This window comes from Megalobrama amblycephala, unplaced genomic scaffold (assembly GCF_018812025.1).
Source record: "Megalobrama amblycephala isolate DHTTF-2021 unplaced genomic scaffold, ASM1881202v1 scaffold436, whole genome shotgun sequence".
NCBI classification, from domain to species: domain Eukaryota; kingdom Metazoa; phylum Chordata; class Actinopteri; order Cypriniformes; family Xenocyprididae; genus Megalobrama; species Megalobrama amblycephala.
The window spans coordinates 52,235-75,560 of record NW_025953378.1 but is presented as its reverse complement, the minus strand read 5'-3'; the positions used below and the strand labels follow the sequence as shown (position 1 = coordinate 75,560).

At 38.0% G+C, this 23,326-nt stretch overlaps 2 protein-coding genes across 2 annotated transcripts in view; both read left to right on the top strand.

Moving 5' to 3' along the window:
* Positions 1 to 23,326, top strand: part of LOC125261590 (complement C1q-like protein 4) — a 67,045-nt gene that overhangs the window by 39,272 nt on the left and 4,447 nt on the right. Inside the window, exons 3-4 of the mRNA XM_048180145.1 lie at positions 17,036 to 17,086; positions 17,182 to 17,313. Of these exons, the coding sequence (XP_048036102.1) occupies positions 17,036 to 17,086; positions 17,182 to 17,313 (183 nt within the window). The remainder of the gene's footprint in view (positions 1 to 17,035; positions 17,087 to 17,181; positions 17,314 to 23,326) is intronic.
* LOC125261586 (potassium/sodium hyperpolarization-activated cyclic nucleotide-gated channel 4-like) lies at positions 4,570 to 5,971 on the top strand. Its single transcript, XM_048180143.1, has 3 exons — positions 4,570 to 4,907; positions 5,039 to 5,134; positions 5,546 to 5,971. The coding sequence occupies exons 1-3, from the start codon at positions 4,712 to 4,714 to the stop codon at positions 5,818 to 5,820; spliced, it is 567 nt and encodes a 188-aa protein (XP_048036100.1). The 5' UTR covers positions 4,570 to 4,711; the 3' UTR covers positions 5,821 to 5,971.

The window sequence follows — 23,326 nt, the reverse complement described above, 5'->3', positions numbered from 1 at the left end:
TTTATGAATTATACAGACTGCAAGTGTTTAAAAATGAAAATAACGACATGACTCTGATCTCCTTGAATACAGTAATAAACGATGGTGTTACAATACAGACTAGTCGGAGACGGAAGATCACAGGTAAGATGTTTATTTGACACAAGTAGAGCAGATGGTAAACACAGGTGAGTAGAACTGCAGTGGTAATAGTGAATGGTGAGGTAATGGGTAATGATACTGTCCTTGTATTTTGCAGAGTGAAGATCCAAGTGGCCGTAGATGAGATGAGATGCTGGAGGATGACGACACACACACATAAAAATAATAAAAAATAATATATATATATATATATATATATATATATATATATATATATATATATATATATATATATATATCACGGTTTTAGGGTCACGGTTTTGGTGCGGTTCGGTATGTGCTATGTTCAGGAAAAAAAATTATTACTGTCAAATAGAGTTGTTCCGATTCCGATACCAGTATCGGAAATGCCTCCGATACTGCCGAAAATGCTGGCATCGGAATCGGCGAGTACTGGAGTCCAGGCACCGATCCGATACCATATCATTTTTTAGAAATAGGAATCGATTTACTGTTAGCTCTGTTAGTTTACATTTCTTCTTCGCCGCTCTTAAAACAGTTGCGCTGTTGTTTTAGAGGGGCAAAGAAGAACTGACCACCTGACTTCTCCTTAAAAGGAGCTAACCATAGAGCTAACGTTAACGCATCATGTCGGCAGTTTGGCAGTACTTTACAGTGGATTTTCCTACCAGTAAAATGGTGAAATGCAACATATGCAAAGAAGCAATTTCGAGGGGTGGCACGAATGTTGCAAATTTCAACACCAGCAACTTAATAAAACATTTGAAGACACGTCACACTAAAGAGCACGACGAATTCACCAAAGCTAAGGGTAACTGCCTTCCAGCGACAAGATAAATTCCCCAAAGACAGCCAAAAAGCAACAAAGATAACCGACAAAATTGTGGAGTTTATTGTCCTGGATGACCAACCCCTTTCTGTCGTCGAAAATGTGGGATTTCACCGCTCAATGGAGCATTTGGAGCCAAGGTACTGTTTGCCAGGTCGTAAATATATTTCTGAAACTGCGCTACCCAAATTATACGAGACAGTTAGAGAACACATTTTGTGTATGCTGAAAGACGTGCATGCAATCAGCTTTACCACAGACATTTGGAGCTCTGACGTGTGCCCCATGTCTTTGCTAAGTTTAACGTCACACTGGGTGGACAGAGAGTCAACATTTACCCTCGAAGTGCGGTGCTGCACGCGAACGAGTTCCGAGGGTCACATACTGGCACATCAATTGCCGAAACAATTGAAGGGATGCTAGTAAAATGGAAAATCCCCAAGTCCAACGTTCATGTTGTTTTGCGCGACAACCCTAGCAACATGAAGAAAGCCATGGACGAGATGGATGTAGCAAGTTTGGGATGCTTCGCCCACACTCTCCAGCTGGTGGTGCATGAAGGGCTACTGTCACAGAGAAGTGTGAGTGATGCACTGGTGAATTGTAGAAAGATAGTCGGTCATTTCAAACACTCGCCTCTAGCTACTACACGCCTGGAGGATATTCAAAAAGATCTCCAAATGCCCACCAAACGTCTGCACCAAGACGTAGCAACGCGATGGAACAGTACCTACTATATGGTCGAAAGTTTACTGGAGCAGAAGCGGTCAATTTCAGCTTATGGAGCTGACCACGACCTGCCAGTGACCCTTACGTCTTACCAGTGGGCTTTACTGGAGAAAATCATCATTGTTCTGGCACCATTTGAAGAACTGACCAGACAGATTAGCTCCTCCACCTCTTCTGCAGCTGAAGTCATTCCCTCAGTCACAGTGCTGAAACGCCTGCTTGCTCGGGAGAACGAGGGGGACATGGGTATAAAAACCATGAAAACAACCCTTCTTGAGGCTGTCCAGAAAAGATTCAAGAATATCGAGAATGAGCCCTTGTATGCAGTTGCCACTCTTTTAGACCCACGATTCAAAGACAGGTATGTCTAATATGTTTATTAAATGTCTATATTATAAACAAAATTTTGAAATGGTGTTTTGGATAACTAGATATTGCATTATTATTGATTACTGTTGCATTAATATGTTACCACTAAAAGCTACTATAGAGGTTGTTTATATGTTTATTTTACACATTAAGACATTTATTTATTATTTTTCATTGTTTTTAGATACTTCACAGGAGCAGACAGCAACAAGCATGCCAAAGATGCTCTGACCCAAGAAGTGGAGAAGATGGAGGCAGCGTTACTGAGCAGGACGACACCTGAGGGAGCAGAGGCAGTGCCAGAAAACCCCCATAAAGCCCCACGTCTGGAAGCACAGCCAGACAGCAGCAGCAGCAGAAAGAGCAGAAATCCTGCAGGAGCATGATGAGGAACGTGGGGCAAGTAGCACCAACACACAAGTTCAAAATCAAATACAGACATATTTGACAGAGCAAACGGTCCCACGCTCAGACAGCCCATTCCAGTACTGGGGAGTCAACCAAATTCGTTTTCCCACCCTGGCTGCCACTGCTGCAAAGTTTCTCTGTGCTCCTTGTACCAGTGTTGACAGTGAGAGACTGTTCAGTGTAGCATCCAACATTATTGATGCAAGAAGGAACAGGCTAGGAGGAGAGAGGGCAGAAATGCTCATATTCTTGAAGAAGAATCTGCCTTTGCTCTTGAAATTATGAGCAAAACTAAATTGCTTAAATGCTACTGCAATGTGTAGCCTACTTGAATGTAAAGTATTTTTTGTTTAATATGTAGCTGCTACTCTTTTGATTTGTATTTTTGTTTATGTTTACTTAATAGGTTGGTTTTGTACTATTGTTAAATACTGCACTATTTGAAGGTTTGAATGCCTTTTTATTACATTATAGCTGCACTTTAAGTTTTTTTTAAAGGAATTATTGAAGTTGCTGTTGGGCTACTGTTTTATACTGTTCTATTTAAAAATTTAAATGCCTTTTTTTTTTTTTTTTTTTTTACAATATTGTGGCTACACTTTATTTATATAAATATTCCTATATTTATTTAGTTAAGTTGCTGTTGGACTACTGTTTTATACTTTTCTATTGAAATGCCTTTTTTATTTTACAATATTGTGGCTGCACTTTATTTAAAAATATATATATATATATATATATATATATATTCCTATATTTATTTAGTTACATTGCTGTTGCACTACTGTTTTATACTGTTCTATTTAAACATTAAAATAATTTAAAATGGCTTCCATTTCCTGTATTTATTCATGTTTTACAAAGGGTTTAACCTGAGCCAGACCTTACCACAATGATAATATCACAGTTATGCAGGCGTAGTATGATCTTTTCCTTTTTTCTTTTAACACACTGGTATCGGTACTCGGTATCGGCCGATACCCAAAGCACGAGTATCGGAATCGGTATCGGGAGGGAAAAAATGGTATCGGAACATCTCTACTGTCAAATAAAAACAAAGAAAATAAGAACAAATAATCAAACAGCACAAATAAATACAGTAAAGCAAAGATACAAATAAATAAAGCTTTTCAGGTTTTTCATGTATCCAGTTTTCAGGTACAGAAATTGAATAAAGTAGCTAATAAAATGTAAAACAACATTGCATGTAATCTTCACTGTATGAATTAAATATAGATCAATCATTATTAATTATTAAGTTACTATTCAGTCATAAGCAACGAGTGATTTCCTTGTCTTTTGTTGTTTGATTAACATTTAAAACACATTCAGACAGCAGGAATGCAAGGGCTGCTGTCTCTTTAAGACACATGCGTTCTTTCTCCAGTGTATAAGTTCACTTAAGACATAACCAACTATGCATACTAGAATACTCACTAAGACTGGCATGTTGACATAATTTTGTGTGAATTTGTCTGTTCAAGCACAAGACTTGAAAGAGACCTATATTTGCCCGCTGTACACGCGCTTCCGCGTGCGCATTTCGGATGAGTGCACAAATCTTCTCAAAGTGCGTGCGCAAGTTCTAGTTCGCGTCTTGCACTCGGATGTTTAAATTGGCAAGGCTTAAATGAGTTTAGTTTAAACGCAACTTGTGCAGTTCAGGTCTCACCTGCAGGGGCGCCGTTGGCACGGGGGACAGGGGGGTCAGGACCCCCGCAGTTTTGAAAAGACAGAAATCGACCCCCGCACTTTTGATAAGGGCTGCTTCAATTACGAATGGTGCTTTTTGTGCATTTACGCGTCTGACGCGAATTCGCGTCTGACGCCTGAGTTGAAAAATTTTAACTTTGGCGTAAATTTGCGCCGCGTTAACCAATCAGGAGCCTGCTTGATGCTATGGTGGCAGGCCCGCCCGGAGTCACTCATTCAAAATGGAGGAACGACTGATATTATCAGTGAGCAGTCACCCAGAGATTTATGACACAAGTTCATACTTCTATAGAGACAGTAATATAATTTATAGAGAATAAAAAGGACCTCGCTTGGAAGTGTCAGTGAGGAGATTGGGCAACCTGGTAAGTTGTAAATACACATTTCACTTTTGAGTCACGTACACGTTTATCGACCCGCAGCCTTCCCGCCGTTTTTTACAACTATTCCATCCCCTACAGCTACTTTTCGCTAACAAGATAATGTGTTTATTCAGAGGACGTGTGCAGGAAAAAATGGAAAAGCCTCAGGGACACGTACCTGAAGGAGAAGAGGAAGGAGATGGAGAAGAGGAGTGGGTCAGCAGCAGGGTCAGTGAAGAAGTGGAAGTACTCACAGATCCTGGGATTCCTCAAGCCCTTCGTCACCCCACGGGAGACCACCAGTAACATGGTGGGGGTCAAGGCCCAGGTCATAGAGTACAACCACCCCAGGGACCAGGGAGAGGGAGAGGCGGAAGCAGGGGATACGGAAACAGGTGAGTTTTCCAATTAAGCCAATTTACAAGGCATATATGCTGTCATTGTGTACAGATGAAGAGTATAATGTAATCTCTCTATGACTATTGTTACCAACGTGTTGTATTAACATGTAGTATTGTCTTGACAGAGCCTACAGATAATGAAGAGGCTGATCCTAGATCCCCTGCCGCTTCTCCTGTCTCCCCAGTCCCTGGTACTTCACCCCCTGCTGCTGCACCCACAGGTGTGTGAAGGCAATAGTACAAACAATATCTGAACATGTTACGTGCAGAAAACACCAGTACAGTATCCACTCATAACTTTAACATTCACATAAAGTCCAAACAATTTGTGAATTAGTCCCTTTACTAATAATCATTGTATTTGTAAATGCAGACTCAATTCTATTGCAACGTATGCCACCAATCATCTGCATACATACTTTTTAACTACTGTTCCTTTACATGTTTATCTTCCTAATGTTTATATGTCTGAAGTATAACTTTAATTATGTAAAATATGTTAAAGCAAGTTCAAAACAATTTCTACATGGCTATGTATATCACTCACTCCCAATATCTAGACAATTTTGTTATTTCAATTATCATCTTTCTGTCTTCTCATTACACTTTGTGTTGTATTTTTGATTTCACAGGCCAACAGAGGAGGAGAGGCACCCGGCGTCCCCGTGATGGTCCGTCGGAGGTGGAGCAGACGCTGCTTGAGCTCCTGAGGCGTCCTCCACCACCACCACCACCACTACCACCACAGTCTGCTGATGAACACTTCCTCCTCAGCCTTCTGCCTTTTCTGCAGAGCATGCCGCCTCATACAAAAGAAATGATAAAATTTAAAATGTACAAATTGGCGATGGAAAACAGCACCGTTGTGCTAAATTTTGAACAATCGGACCCCCACAGCCCACAGTAGGCTTTAAAAAAAATGAGGCAGCAGGCTCTGCAGGAAACGCAGAATGCCCTCCTTCCTCTTCTCCTACATTTTGTTCCCTGAGGCTCTTCCACGTTCCAAGCGAGGTCCTTTTTATTTCTGTCTCTGTAAGTAAATAGTTTGTACATGTTGTATTTTTTAAAGTTTATATTCAAATTATTTTATGTTTGGCCTGAATAAATTATTTTGAAATATGACTAAATGCCTGGTGTGGTTCTAATGCACAACCAAGCAAGTGTTTTATCACATAAAAACTTCATTTCAATATATGACACATTCATTTTGTATTGAATGCTATTTATTCCATATGTAAATCTTGATTATATGAAACATGTATTATAATGAAAAGACAACCAATATACTTTAGTGTGTCTATATTTGTGTGTGTGTGTGTATATATTAGTAATAAGGGTAAAACTCTTTTAAGACAGTCATGCTCTTTATAGGTTTGTGGGTGGCTCTTAAAAGAGCCGTTGTGGGGAAGTCAAGAGTAGGACTTCAAACACTACTCTGTCGGCTGCCATGCTACTGCTCCCTCTGCCGAGAAGTGTGCCATGAAGACATCCCTCACCCGGACTGCCTCTCTGGAGGACTAGTTTGCTGCAACCCAACCCAGACCTGGCAGCGGCTTTCCTTTCCAGCTTGTCCCGGGCCCCTCACAGCAGGTGCCTCTCTCCCCTCCGAACACCTCATGAAGTTGTGGAGAACACATGTTGCCTTCACACACTTCTCCGCAACTTCAGGGTGGACCTCGATGAGCCGCCGGTACATCCTCCACTGTGAGGAGAGGATGCCAAAGGCGTTCTCCACCACCAGCCGGGCTCTGGAGAGACGGTAATTGAAGACACGCCTCTCTGGAGGAAGGGTGCGTCCAGGGAAGGGCCGCATGAGGTTCCTCCGCAGCGGGAACGCCTCATCAGCGATGAAGACATGGGGCTGGGGTCCTCTTTCTTCAGCACCAGGTAGAGGCTGGTCAGGAGGCAGATGAAATGTGCCAGCCCGGAGAGCCTGTCCAAAGGCGGAGTTCGCCAGAATCCCACCGTCACTGGTCCTGTCGTACCAGTGACCACTTTATTTATATAAATATTCCTATATTTATTTAGTTAAGTTGCTGTTGGACTACTGTTTTATACTTTTCTATTGAAATGCCTTTTTTATTTTACAATATTGTGGCTGCACTTTATTTAAAAAAAAAAAAAATATATATATATATATATATATATATATATATATATATATATTCCTATATTTATTTAGTTACATTGCTGTTGCACTACTGTTTTATACTGTTCTATTTAAACATTAAAATAATTTAAAATAAATGGCTTCCATTTCCTGTATTTATTCATGTTTTACAAAGGGTTTAACCTGAGCCAGACCTTACCACAATGATAATATCACAGTTATGCAGGCGTAGTATGATCTTTTCCTTTTTTCTTTTAACACACTGGTATCGGTACTCGGTATCGGCCGATACCCAAAGCACGAGTATCGGAATCGGTATCGGGAGGGAAAAAATGGTATCGGAACATCTCTACTGTCAAATAAAAACAAAGAAAATAAGAACAAATAATCAAACAGCACAAATAAATACAGTAAAGCAAAGATACAAATAAATAAAGCTTTTCAGGTTTTTCATGTATCCAGTTTTCAGGTACAGAAATTGAATAAAGTAGCTAATAAAATGTAAAACAACATTGCATGTAATCTTCACTGTATGAATTAAATATAGATCAATCATTATTAATTATTAAGTTACTATTCAGTCATAAGCAACGAGTGATTTCCTTGTCTTTTGTTGTTTGAGTAACATTTAAAACACATTCAGACAGCAGGAATGCAAGGGCTGCTGTCTCTTTAAGACACATGCGTTCTTTCTCCAGTGTATAAGTTCACTTAAGACATAACCAACTATGCATACTAGAATACTCACTAAGACTGGCATGTTGACATAATTTTGTGTGAATTTGTCATGAAGACATCCCTCACCCGGACTGCCTCTCTGGAGGACTAGTTTGCTGCAACCCAACCCAGACCTAGCAGCGGCTCCTTTCCAGCTTGTCCCGGGCCCCTCACAGCAGGTGCCTCTCTCCCCTCCGAACACCTCATGAAGTTGTGGAGAACACATGTTGCCTTCACACACTTCTCCGCAACTTCAGGGTGGACCTCGATGAGCCGCCGGTACATCCTCCACTGTGAGGAGAGGATGCCAAAGGCGTTCTCCACCACCAGCCGGGCTCTGGAGAGACGGTAATTGAAGACACGCCTCTCTGGAGGAAGGGTGCGTCCAGGGAAGGGCCGCATGAGGTTCCTCCGCAGCGGGAACGCCTCATCAGCGATGAAGACATGGGGCTGGGGTCCTCTTTCTTCAGCACCAGGTAGAGGATGGTCAGGAGGCAGATGAAGTGTGCCAGCCCGGAGAGCCTGTCCAAAGGCGGAGTTCGCCAGAATCCCACCGTCACTGGTCCTGCCGTACCCCCCAACATCGATCACCCGGAAGCGATACTTTGCATCCACAACTGCTAGGAGAACGATGGAGAAGGTTCCCTTGTAATTGTGGAACTGGGATCCTGAGTTGGGGGGTGCCTTCATCACCACATGCTTCCCATCCACCGCTCCACAGCACAGAGGGAAGTTCCACCGCTCCTGGAATCCCTCTGCGATGGACCTCCAGTCATCAGTGGTGGGCACAGCCATGTAGTCCTCCACAAGGCAGTCCCAGATGGCAGTCACTACCTGGGGGACGATCTGGCACACCGTGGAGACACCAACCCTGTAGCTGGACGCTATGGTCCTGAATGAGTCCCAGTGGCAAGAAACCTAGAAAACATTGTTATAAATATTATTATAATGTTATTATAATAATATATTATTATTATTATTATAATATTAGAATATTATTATAAGTACACTGCAATAGTACCACTTTAATGAATTTAAAGGAAGCCTAAATCACAAATTAACAAGGATTAAACTGTGACTGAAAAACCAGGTCTAAACCAGGACAAAAGTAGGACTCAACCAGGTCTAAACCACGATTATACCAGAACAAAATCAGGTCTAAATAAAATTAAATCAGGACTTAAAATACAAAGACCTACTGAATATCACTAGAAAGCACACCAGCAGTGGTATCCGTAGTTTGAGAAACATTGATAGCATAGCGTATTTTAGCATACTGTATTTAATATATATAATATACTGCATTTAAAATACATACACATTTACTAACCGAAGACAGATGGACAGGCACTCCGCAGCTGGGATAGAGCACCTGTAGTTGGTGTCCTGGAGGGTGATCCTCGCTCCAACGCGGGACAACAAGTCATCAAATTGGGCGCGAGACAGGCGGAAGTACCGCTGAAAGCGGCCGTCATCCAGGCGCAGCTCCTGGAGCAAATGATGATACTCGCCAAACTGGGAACGCCTCCGGAGGGTCTGGTGGACCCAAGTACGGCGACGCTGACCCCTACGCCGCTGTTCTGCTCTCCAGAGCAAATACAAAGCGGTAGCTCTCTCGATGAACGCATCAGCCATCTTGCAATCAGACAACCGCCTAGCACTTGCCCCTCCCACAAGAAGCAGATTTCGCCTCGGACGCGCGTCAATTTCGCTTCAAACGCTTGTTTTTTACGCGAGTCTATTTCGCTCTAGACGCGTGAATGCATTCAAAATGTTCAAGTGGCAAACTAGATGCGGTAGACGTGAATTTGATGCTCTATTCGCGTTTGGTGTGAACGCAGCATAAGGTAAGGAAGCTGATCTCTCAGGATGACGCACGAGCTGGCTTGACTGAAGTTTTCGTGAGGATTTATAGTTTATGGACTGTTTTGATTTCGGTAATTACATCTTGAAAGGCAAAAGCATTGATGGCATCTATAAAAGAGATATCTGAAATAGAAACCAAAGTGATATTGCCTCATTCAGTGGAGGACGCATGAGAGGAGATCTGTGCGTTTAACTGGTATGTGTATACTGTAATACTTAATTTACAATGCTTATCAGTGGCGTGCACTTTGATCATGAAAGTGTCTTTTGTGGTCGCATCGCGGTGCTCCCGTGTTCCCGATGTGAACGTGAGCTCCAGTCCATTACAATTTAGAGCGGTTAAGGCCCGGGTATACTTCATTTCCCGCATTCCGTTCAGTCTCGCGCGAGCCTCCTTTGCCCATGAGTGCCGAAAGACCATGGGAAAGACGCGTTCGGTGCATACATATGTGCACCGCACGTTGTCATAACAACCCATATAAGAAACAGAAGGAAAAGAATATAATTTTCAAATAATTATAATTCTAATTCTAATAAAATGCTTAAAGTATTAAACAAAAAGCTGATTAAAGTCTTTGCAGTTTAAAATAATAAAATAATAAATTGATAAAATGACAAATTGCTTAAGTGATATATTCAGTCTAAATTGAGACTGCGCATGACGTCATCGAGACGAGACGCGGGAGCAGTGAAAGAGATACGCATTGCTGATCGCGGGAGATTGATTGCTGATCAATCTGAGGCAAATATCTAAATAATCTTTTCTAATATTAGAATAATATGATGTATAATATATTGCAGACCTATTATCTAACTATATTGGGTTATGTTTAGAACGTTATTGTTGATATTGCCGTTGATGACTTCGAATAAAATCCAATGCGGGATGTAAAAGTATATGAAACCCCCCCAGGTGGAATCCATTTCATTGCGTACTCTGATCGGTAGGATCTGACTTCTCCTACATCGATTACTTATACGAACACGGCTTTCGTCTACACTGAGACTTTTACACACACACTAACATATTTTTTCACTTTGGATAACAAAGGAACATTCATTTATACACAGACTGAGAAGTCATTGACTGTTATTTGTTTGAAGAGTTTGAACTGTTTTCGAATTGTTCGAATTGAACTACTGTGATGTTGTAATTTTCGTTTTTCATTTTAATTGTTTCAATTTGGGTTAATATTTTCTATCAGTAAAACATAAAAGCGTTGAACAAAAACAAACTAAAAACCCGAAGATAAGAAAAACTCTTATTAAACTAAAAGCTAGTGAGACTGAATATCTATAAACTAAATTAGAAACTAAACAACTAAAACATAAACAATAACTATATAGTAACTAGAAGCAAATAAGAGAAAAGCTATTTAGATAGTGAACAGAGCTCGAAGATGTCAAAAAAAGAACAACAGGGGATTGAAAAGAAACAATCATTTCATTTGGTTTTATTTATTTTTATTTAATTGTTGTTGTGACTGTGTTACAATTGTTTTATTATTTTTGCTCAAACAAAATACATAGTCATTTCCAGTTATTGTCTGTGTCCTTGTGTGCCTTGATCACTTACCCTCCTGTAACGAACCTAATCACTGGTCCAATATCAGGTGCTTAGAGTGACCTGTCCCTGTTACAGTAACTTCATGTTACATAGGACTATATTTTTTTCCGCAGCCAAATGCCACACGCCGGAGATCTGGCACGGTGCCGGAAAACTTTAAGCCCTGTATTCGCCTGTTCTTCAGAGGTTTTTAAAACAAATAAGATTTACATAAGGAGGAGGAAACAATGGTGTTTGAGACTGTATGTCATTTCCATGTACTGAACTCTTGTTATTCAACTACAGGTGCTGGTCATATAATTAGAATATCATCAAAAAGTTGATTTATTTCACTAATTCCATTCAAAAAGTGAAACTTGTATATTATATTCATTCATTACACTCAGACTGATATATTTCAAATGTTTATTTCTTTTAATTTTGATGATTATAACTGACAACTAAGGAAAATCCCAAATTCAGTATCTCAGAAAATTTGAATATTGTGAAAAGGTTCAATATTGAAGACACCTGGTGCCACAGCTAATTAACTCAAAACACCTGCAAAGGCCTTTAAATGGTCTCTCAGTCTAGTTCTGTAGGCTACACAATCATGGGGAAGACTGCTGACTTGACAGTTGTCCAAAAGATTGACACCATTGACACCTTGCACAAGGAGGGCAAGACACAAAAGGTCATTGCAAAAGAGGCTGGCTGTTCACAGAGCTCTGTGTCCAAGCACATTAATAGAGAGGCGAAGGGAAGGAAAAGATGTGGTAGAAAAAAAGTGTACAAGCAATAGGGATAACCGCACCATGGAGAGGATTGTGAAACAAAACCCATTCAAAAATGTGGGGAAGATTCACAAAGAGTGGACTGCACCTGGAGTCAGTGCTTCAAGAACCACTACGCACAGACGTATGCAAGACATGGGTTTCAGCTGTCGCATTCCTTGTGTCAAGCCACTCCTGAACAACAGACGGCGTCAGAAGCGTCTTGCCTGGGCTAAAGACAAAAAGGACTGGACTGCTGCTGAGTGGTCCAAAGATGATGAAAGTAAATTTTGCATTTCCTTTGGAAATCAGGGTCCAGGTTTTTGGCCCAATAAGTAATACTTCAGTCTTATCTGAATTTAATAGAAGAAAATTACTAGTCATCCAATGTTTTACTTCTTTAACACAATCTGTCAGATTGGTTAATTTAGAGATTTTATCTGGTTGTGTTGTAATATATATATAACTGAGTATCATCGGCATAGCAGTGGAAACTAATTCCATGTTTTCTTATAATATTGCCGAGTGGCAGCATGTATATTGAAAATAGCAGAGGGCCTAACATAGATCCTTGTGGCACTCCATGATTTACTATCATTATCTTAGATTTTTCCCCATTTAAATAGACAAAATTGTGACAAAATTAATTAGTTCAGTAAATCTGTAAATGCAGCCCCTAATGCATCGTTTGTATTGTCTACATGAATGTTAAAATCTCCAACAATCAGCACTTTATCAGCGTTAACCAATTAACAAAGGTAAAAACAACAACTCACATTACGGTACTGTAAAACAAGTCAACGTCAAGATTTAAAAGGTAAGTTTGGTGCAAACAACAGAATATAAAAGGCTGAAGAGTTGATTTCCTCTTCAGATACTGATACGTCATTAAACCCCTGATGTCTAGAAGCCCAGAGCTGACTACATGGTCAAAGCACGATTATTGTATTTTATACTTTAATGATGACATTTTATTTGCCATTACATTTTTGTTTATTATAACAAAGAAAAGTTGCCAATTAAAATAAATTAAATTACAAAAACTACCTACTGAAGCTTTGATTTATAGTGCTTTAAAGGGCACCTATTATGCAAAATTCACTTTTACATGGTGTCTGACCATAAATGTGTGTTGGCAGTGTGTGAGCAAAACCACCCTAGAATGAGAAAAATCCACCCAGTGGTTTTTTTACAATCTCAATAATTCATAAGCACTGTCTCAGAACGCCCTGTTCTAAGATTGCTCTCACTGTGACGTAGAATTGCGCTAAGCCCACCCATGTGGTTTGATTGACAATCTGGTTTTGGCATAGACCCCGACCTCGGTGATCTGTCAACCATCCTCCATTGTTTCAACGACAGCCGGTAATGTCTCCTAAGAAACATAAGTGTTCTGTTGTGGGATGTAATAATGAACATAGTAGTTTTCACTGACTTCCGACATCAGAGCCACTGAAAACGCAGTGGATGGATTTTATTTACGAAGGAAAGGCGCCACTCAAAATTCCAAAATAACGTTTATGTTTGCGCGAATCATTTTTTAACTGACTGTTTTGAGAACGAGGGTCAATTCAAAGCAGGTCTTGCTTCAAAGTTAATCCTCAAGTGTGGATCGTTGCCTACTGTTCGCGATCCAATGTCACCTCCAGAAGAAGTAAGTGTATTTAATGTTTTTTGAGCAAATAGTCATTTCAGTCGATGTCAGCCAATTCAATAACAAATGCGTCTAAAGTTGTTGTCGTCGTCGTAGAATGTCTGTGTATATAATTTAAACCTTGTTTGTATAGTGTAAATATAGTAAATATAATTTCATTTGTGCTTAGCAAACGTTATCACAGTATTTGTGTTTGTAGTTTCAAAAAATTGCGCGAACGTTATCACAGTGTGTGTGTGTGTGTGTGTGTGTGTGTGTGTGTGTGTGTGTGTGTGTGTTGCACATCCATAATTGCAAAGGGGACGCGATTTAAACTCTATAAGTACATAAATGTATCAAATAACCATTCAGAGACGTCCTGCTCCATTCTCAATTGTGTTTCTTCTGCCGGAGTCTCTTCATCATCTGGGTCTGATTCCGGTTCAAACATGTACGGCTGAATGCCATACAAAACAGCGGGTCTCTCACTCTCAGCCATTCTGCTTCTACCAACTGTTTATTGCCATAGGTATGCAAGTTACGCCCTCATCCAAAGGCAGGGCGGGGATATGCAGCTCATTTATATTTAAGGTGGTACACACCAAAACAGCTCTTTTTAAAACAGGCCCCAAAAATGACATTTTCAAATGGTTATAATAAATTAACTGTGGGGTATTTTGTGCTGAAACTTAACAAATACACTCTGGGGACACCCAAGGCCAATATTACATCTTGTAAAAAGGGGCATAATAGGTGCCCTTTAAGTTTTTGGATAAAAACACCACAGAGAAGTCTTCTGAACAAATTGTAAGCAATATAATTTAGGCCAGACTCAACTGACTTTACCTAACCTGAGAATAATGAATAACAAGGTAAGTTATGATCAAAACACACGCAAAACAACAGCTCACATTATGATACCATAAAACAAGGTATTGTAAACCTTATCAGAAGTGCATAAATCCAGTTTCCCAAAATCTAAAGCATTCTTGTACAGGAAAAGTTGTAAATCAGGTTAAAAATTACATTTAATGTTTTTATACTCTATATTTTTTATACTAAACTCCATCAGCAACATTTGTTTCATTAGTATGGAGACAAGGCTTCAACGTTATATGTAAACATCACTTAATAATTATAAGTGTAGATTAGCATTCAATATTTACTTTTTGTCATAACATAAAGCTGGTAAACCTGGTAACTTTTGTAAGATATTCACATGGATACCAGAGAGTGTGACCATCTTTATCAGAGGTCAGAAATATATCAGAGATCAGGATAATCACTGACATGTGACAATAGCTAATGTGTTTCATTTAAATAAACTCACTCAAATTTGCATATGGACGTACATTTTGAGGTAATAATTCCTCTTAAAGGATTAGTTCACTTCAGAATTAAAATTTAGAAATGATAATTTACTCACCCCCATGTAGGGGAAATTATTATAATTAATATATTAATATTAATTAATAATTATTCATAACTTATTATGAGTATTAATTATGATTAGTTATGAATATTTGAATCAGTTATTCAGATCAACTTGATGTAGCTACATTAAAATTTCAATCAATCAGTTCATTCTGAGAACACTCAGTATTGATTATTAATTAATTCTAAGAGAATGGTATTTTTCATGGCCACAGAAAAATAATTCTTTCTTAGCATTTAGAGTGCTTAGAGCTGAATATAAAGCAAAATATAAATAATTTAAGAGGCAATTTATTAGTAGACAGGGAGTCAGAACCAAATATGTATTGTGCACAAGTTTTATTAACTAAATCACGAACACATAACTAAACTAATGAACACATACATACACAAGTCACACATACATAGGTAAAATGAGCAATGATAGAGTTGAACCGGAAGTCTAAAAACCAGGAAAGAACCATCAGTATTCATTACAAAGCTCCTTTGGTAACAAAGGAGGTTCACAACTTTAACTAACTAGCAGCAATTTAGTATATTGTATGATACTTGCATTAGGCCTCAGCCTTTTGAAGATTATCCGGATACACTGTTGCCGTAGGAAGTCCTAAGAGCAGGGTTGCCAGGTTTTCACAACAAAACCCTCCCAATTGCTACTCAAAAATAGCCCAATCGTGTCCCCTGGTAAAATTCACATTCCAGGGTACATTTTGATGTAATCATTCCTCATAGTCACACAGCCTGTTTTATTAAGTTAGGTGTTATAAATACTATTGTAACATGTTCAAAATGTTGTTTTGTTGTGAATAACAATGTGTTTTAATGTTAATGTTGCACTTTATTCATTTTTGTGTTGGGAACTGTTATTGGATGTTTTGGATGAATATCGAAAGAGGCTCCACTCCTAGTGTGTGTGTGTGTGTGTGTGTGTGTATGTGTGTGTGAGGGAAAACAGAGAGGAGTGGGGCAGAAGAGCTGGTTCAAGTGCGCTTCTCTTACAAGTCTTGGTGTGTACGCCATGGGTTGTGGCCAACAACAGACCAAATAAACACCTCTTTTTCACCAAAAGGCCTCATTCTTGTCTGAAAACGCTACACTATTAAAGTGTGAGATTTGAACCTGCGCTGACAATCCATTCACACAGCAAGATGTTTCTGTGATTTTCCTTTCATGTGCTATTAAAGGTTGCCAACTATTGGTAACTATATCTATATAAATATATATTAAAAAACAGATGAGTCAAAGTTATTTTCTGTTGAGATCAACATATGTGCCACAAATGTTGTAAATAGAGATAAACATCTACTGAGTCTGGAACATTCCTTTGATTATGATTAACAATTAACTTTAACTACTTTATTATATGCAGCAATATAATTCAAGTACAAAAGACAGTGAATCAGGACACTATAAAAGAACATGAGAGGCTGTGAGGATGACAGAGCAAGAGCTGGAAACAAACATCAGTGAAGAATGAAGGCTTTAGTATGTATACTGCTGCTGTTGGAAACCTTTGTGTTTGTCGTCCAGCAGCAGGTAGATGGAGGACTCAATGAGAATGAGATCAGTCAACAGATCAGCTCTGAGGACGGAAGACAGAATCCACCTCAAACAGACACTTTGAGAGCTGAAGCTTCAACTGACAGACAACAATACTGTGATCTGGGCATCCCTGACATCCATGCAGCACTGAGAGAACTGACCGCCACCGTTACAGAGCAGAAAGAAAACATCAGAGAACTGACCGCCACCGTTACAGAGCAGAAAGAAAAGAACAGAGAACTGACCGCCACCGTTACAGAGCAGAAAGGAAACATCAGAGAACAACAGACGTTTATCCTGGAAGAGTTGAAACAAGAAAAATGAAGGTACTTCACCAAAACATTCACTCTTTTATCAATGATCCTCAAGAGTAAAACACCAATGCAATACATTGTATAGTGTAAATGTTAGTGTAAAGTTGAGTGTATACTGTGTAAATTGTGTTATCTATTACAATAATCAGTGTAAATGTCATTTAACAGAATCTTTATTCCTTCACAGAAATTTCAAATCTTACTCTGAGTCAAGTGGAGTTGATAAAGGAAAATAGAGGTGAAAGTGTGCTTGAATGATGTTAAATTCAGCGTATTCATTCTCAGTGTAATACAGTAATATATCACAATATTGCTTATGTTTTTCAATAACAGACAGAGAAATAGCTTTTTCAGCTTCAATGAGGGAATCTGTCCAAGTATATATTGGTCCTTTTACCACTGAAATCACACTAACCTACAGGAACGTCTTCACAAACATAGGGAACGCCTACAACCCAATTACAGGTAATTTATCAATGAAATGGAGTCATTAAACTCAGTTTATAGTAATGAAAACCTTCTGCTCCATTCAGACCTCTCTGCAGTTGTGTAATGTGGATAAGAGAATTAAATGATCTGCCATCTTTCAAAACTATTACAGTGTGTTTGGTAATGGACTACTTACACTGAGCTTCATGACACACTTCTGTTTTGAAATAGTACAACTCATTTATTTCCAGTTATGTATATTTTCAGTGTGCTCTAGTCACTTACTTTACTAAACACCTCGTAAAATGAGTGTCTATGAGAAGATTTAAAAATCTGGACATTTTCAGAGACAGGAGAAGAGATATTCTGATGATTACTGTGTAACGGATTCAACCGAACATGAAGTTTTAATCAACTCAAGTCGATCTGAGAAAGCAGCAGCTGTTAAACACACATGATTATTTCAGCACAGGGTGTCAGTGCTCATCTAAACTAGTGACTGTGATGCTGAAGTGTGTGAGACCAGATGAATAAGATCAGTACGAACATTTATTTATTTGAAATATTTGTATCACTATTCTGTGTAATATTTTCATTGTCAATCATTTCACTGGATGTAATTTGCATGCTTATGCCAAAATTCTCAATGAATATTCAAAGTAGTAGCACTGTTAATGCATTAGTGTTTAGAATTAATTAAATATTTAACATCATTAAAATTACAGCACATTAAAGGATTAGTTCACTTCAAAATTAAAATTTCAGGATAATTTACTCTCCCCCACCATCTAAGATGTTTATGTCTTTCTTTCTTCAGTTGAAAAGAAAAAAAAAAAATACACACACACACACACTTTTTAAACATAAATGTTCATCTTGCTCTGCAGTATTACATAATCACGTATGCGGTAGGAAACCATCTAATTTTCTCCTCCAACTTTAAAATTGTCCAAATCATTGTTTTACCCTTTTTTTTGTAAAGACATTTGACTTAGTCATTGCACGTTCACTTTGTAGACACTGGATCTGTCACCTTTCCAACGTGATTACGTAATGTGTGGCACATCGCAGAGCAGTGCAAGATGAGCATTTGTGATTAAAAAGTATATCATTTTTATTATTTTTGGAAAATGTCGATCTTTTCGCTAGATAAGACCCTTATTCCTCTTCTGGGATCGTGTAGAGCTCTTCGAAGTTGACATGGAGCTGAGTAAATTATCAGGAAATTTTCATTCTATTTTAAAAGACTGGAATAAGAGCACCAGCGCACACAAGCAATCCTTTTATCATTCAAATTCATTTAAAAATGTGAATTCAGCAGGTATGAAATATGATCAGTAAGAGAAAAACACTGTTAATGAGAAGATGAGCACTGGACTGCTGCAGGTTAGTGAGGAAATATATTGATTTATTATTCAGAATGCACAGCTGGAAAGAAAATATATTTAAAGGAACATTGGTAACACTTTACAGTAAGGTTCATTAGTTAAACATTAGTTAATGTATTAACTAACATGAGCTAACCATGAGCAATACATTTGTTATGACAGACATAAAACAGTAATAATCTGCGTTCTTATGTATGAAGGTGCGCTGAACACTGTTACTGGAAACTCCTGAACTGTGATAGGGAGAACGAGGAAGTAGTTGTGCAAGTAGTCCATTAAGAAATCATAAAGGAAACAGCTGATTCTGTATCTCTTGTTATTTGATTTAGGTGTTTTCACAGCCCCACTGAGAGGAGCGTACATGTTCAGAGTCTCTGTAACTGGTATTGGTGGAGCTGCAGCAACTGTAACCATTTATAAGAATGAAGAGCGTGTGGTTATAGCAAATGGTGATCAGGCTCAGGGTGTGTTAAACTCCTCGAATGGAGTTGTGTTGATCCTGGAGGTTGGAGATGTTGTCTATGTGAGACTTTGGGCTGGTAGGAGGATATATGATAATGAGAATAGGTACAACACTTTCAGTGGTTATCTACTGTTTGCCTTCAGATAACAGGAGCTTTACAGAATGTGATTCCAATAAAAAAAATCATGAAGAATTATTAACATGTATTAATGAACCTGTATTAATGGGGACTAATGTGTGTTTGAAATTTGCAGTAGATTACTGTATGAAGTCAGTATAATACACTATAATCATGAGTTCTGATCTGTCTATACATGTAAGTTTGTATAAAGAGTTTCAGCACTGAGACAGACAGGACCCATGAATATCACATGTGACTCAAAAGTGTTTTGTTAAAGTACTAAATCTTGAATGTTAAATAATAAATAATAAAGTGTATCTTGTTACTAATTCTCAATCTGTATGTCTTTATTAAAGGGACATTGGACATATTTTCTTTTCCTCATATTTTCATCCAGGTGTTCATATTATGGTGTGTGTTGGGGTTGGATGCCAATTATTTCTAGGGATGCCAATACAATTATTGGCATCCCTAGAAATAACAGCCTGTAACACAATAGATAAATATGGAAAATTCCCATTTCCACCATCAGAGCAATATTTAAGAAGTTTTAATCAACTAAAGATGTTATGAATTGGTCCCACTTTATATTAAATGGGCTTAACAATTATGTACTTACAATTATGTATTTACATTGTACTTGCATTTAAAGTGCCTGCATGATCTATCTGTAGTAACAGTAGTGCACTTACATTTGTAAGTACATACCATAATTGCAATATTGTAACTACTCTGCAGTTTCTGTGAAATTTTTGGGGGCAGTTTTATGCTTTTACACATGTAAAGCATTATTGTTTGTGCCTACCGCAATGTGCTTAAATATGAGTATGAGGGTGGATACTTATTATTCAGTGACACTTTACTATAAGGATCATTAGTTAACATTAGTTAATTACATTAGTTAACATGAACTAATAATAAACAGCACTTATACAGCATTTATTAATAATTGTTCATCTTAAAATCTTGTTAACATTAGTTAATGCACTGTGAACTTACATGAACAAATAATGAATAACTGTATTTTCATTAACTAATGTTAATGAAGATTAGTAAATACAGCAACAAATGTATTGCTCATGGTTAGTTCATGTTAGTTAATACACTAACTGATGTTTAACTAACGAACCTTATTGTAAAGTGTTACCTATTATTCAAACCATTTAATAGTCAAGCTTTGGATGGAACAAATGTTTGCAAAATACACCAGAATACATCAATGTACATTCAGTCGTCTCATTTAGCACATTATGGCTCCCCAGGATTCACTAAGTTAAAAAGGGTTTACACACTTTACAAGGTCTCATTTGTTAGCATTATAGTTAATGCATTAAGTAAAATGAACAATATATTTGTACAGCATGTGTTCATCTTAGTTAATGTTCTTGTTCATGTTAGTTCACAGATCATTAATGTTATCAGATACAACTTTTGATCTTAAAAATGTATTAGTAAATGCTGAGATTAACATTAATTAAGCTTAATAAATGCTGTAGAAGTATTGTTAATTGTTAGTTCATGTTAACTAATGCAGTTATCAAACGAATCCTTATTGTGAAGTGTTACCAGAAAGGGTCTGGAACATGTGTTGATACCCAGGAACTAATATGTATTCGAGTAATCTGGTTTTTCGATTGCTCTGGATTGCTGCTGATCGATTGCTCCTGTCTGCCTCGCTGCTGAATAGTTTGCATCTGTAGCTCTGTATAGCTTTGTTTTGAATCTTTTTATTATCATGGCTTGTTGTCTAATATTGCATATCACATTAATCCATACCTGCAAACTCCAAAGTGGTGAAAAAGGTGACTTGTTTACAAAGTAAATAGTAGTAGGGGGTCTTGGGGCATAAAATTTTCATGATTTTAACATATAAACTAAGCATTCTAGTGCACTCCCACAAGAAAATAAATGGAAAAAACTACATTTGCTTAAAGTAAAAAAAAATAAAAAAATAAAAATGTATTGACACTAGGGCTGGGCATTGACACAAATTTCACAATTGGATTCGATTTTAATTCGGAAACTTGCGATTTGATATCAATTTGATTAACTTCAATTCAATAATGATTAATTTGGGGCCTATCAGGTACAGTACATGGCAAATTTTCTCATAGAAAAAAATATCTCTCAACTAATGATGTAAACCACAGCTGGTACATATAAATTGCACAAAGAAGTTTTTATAATAACATTATAATACATTTTTAATGACATAATTATGTTTCTACTCATTTTTAATATCAGCCTAAACATTTAAATGGTGACTATCATAAAACGGTTTCATACATTCAGTACTGATGCACATGTTAAGTACATGAATATGCAATAGCCTATAATCACAGTGGATATATATCAAAATGCTCCTCTCTAAGTTCATTTTTGTTGCTGACTAACAAGTTTTTTGACATTGAATGGCTTTTCTGAGGTAAATGTTATGGTAAATGTGACATTTTTACAAGCTATTTTATTGGTGCTTTTCTGCGCCTCTAGAGGCCGTGCAGCAGGGAAATTGGGAGACCGCGAGACGGCCTAGTTCGTGAAAAACACTGCTCTTCTGTTCCAATTAGAATACAAACAGGTTCTCCGCAAATTTAAAAGTGCTAGTCGTAAATACTCTAAGATTATTCTTTACTTTGGCACTAATGATGTTCGACTTTGCCAGTCAGAGATCAATAAATTTAATATTAAAGAAGTGTGTAACTCACAAATATGATGTCAGACACTGTAATTTTCTCTGGCCCCTCCCTGTTCGTCAGAGGGATGAGATACTTAGCAGACTATCATCACTGGCTGTCAAAGTGGTGTCCACACAATAATATAGGGTTCATAGGCAATTGGAAAAGTTTTTGGGTCAGACCTGACCTGTTGAAAAGAGATGATATTCATCTCTCCTGGGATGGTGTTGTTATCTCTAGTAATATAGCACATGGTCTTAGAGCTGAAACATGACAAACTGGGGCCCAGGTCAGAAAGCAGGGAGACTGGCTAAACCGACTGTCTGCTAGCTGTCTCATGTCACAGAAGTCATATAAATTCAGAAACACAGAAACTCTTTCACCTAGATATCATCACATAGAGACTGTGTCTGTACCCCGAATTAGTAAATACAAAAAACTCCCAAACCCATTTAAGGGTAAAAATTTGATGTTCAACAAATAAAATACAGAGATAATACTGATACATGAATGATAAAGCTTGGGTTGTTGAATATTAGATCCCTTTCTTCAAAAGCACTTATTGTAAATTATATTATCACAGACAATAATCTAGATGTGCTGTGTTTGACAGAAACCTGGCTAAAAACCGGACGATTACATTACTTTAAATGAGTCTAGCCCTCAAGTTTAGGGGGGAGGTGTTGCTGTAATTTATAGTAATATCTTCAGTATTACTCAAGTCTTTCAAAAATAATTTCCTTCAAAGTGATAGCGCTTTATGTAACATTATGTAATTTAAGTGACAAATCCCATTTGACATTTGTACTGGATACTGTATACAGGGCACCATACAGACTTTATCAAAGATTTTGCTGAATTTCTATCGGAGTTAGTACTGGTGGTGGATAGTCCTTATTGTTGGTGATTTAAATATCTATATAGATAATGAAAAAGATGCATTGGGATTGGTATTTACAGACATTCTAAACTCTTTTGGAATTAGACAACACGTGTCAGGACCCACTCATTGTCATAATCACACTTTGGATCTAATATTGGCACATGGAATCGATATTGGTCACTTCTACCACTAAAGATTGCTTTATAAATAATCTTCGTGATCAGTTTCATCGCCTTAGCATACCAGATAGCTTAGAAGAACTTGATGTTGCAACTGAAACTACTGACTCTCTCTTTTCCAGCACAATGGACTCAGTTGCTCCTTTGCGCTTAAAGAAGATTAAGGAAATTAGTCCAACGCCATGGTACAACGGGCACACTCGGGCCCTTAAGAGTGCAGCCAGAAAAATGGAGCGCAGCTGGATACGGCCAAGCAATAATAAAAAAATAAAACCATCTCAAGATTAAAGTTGTTAAATTTCGAGAAAAAAGTCTAAATAAAATGTTGAGAATAAACACA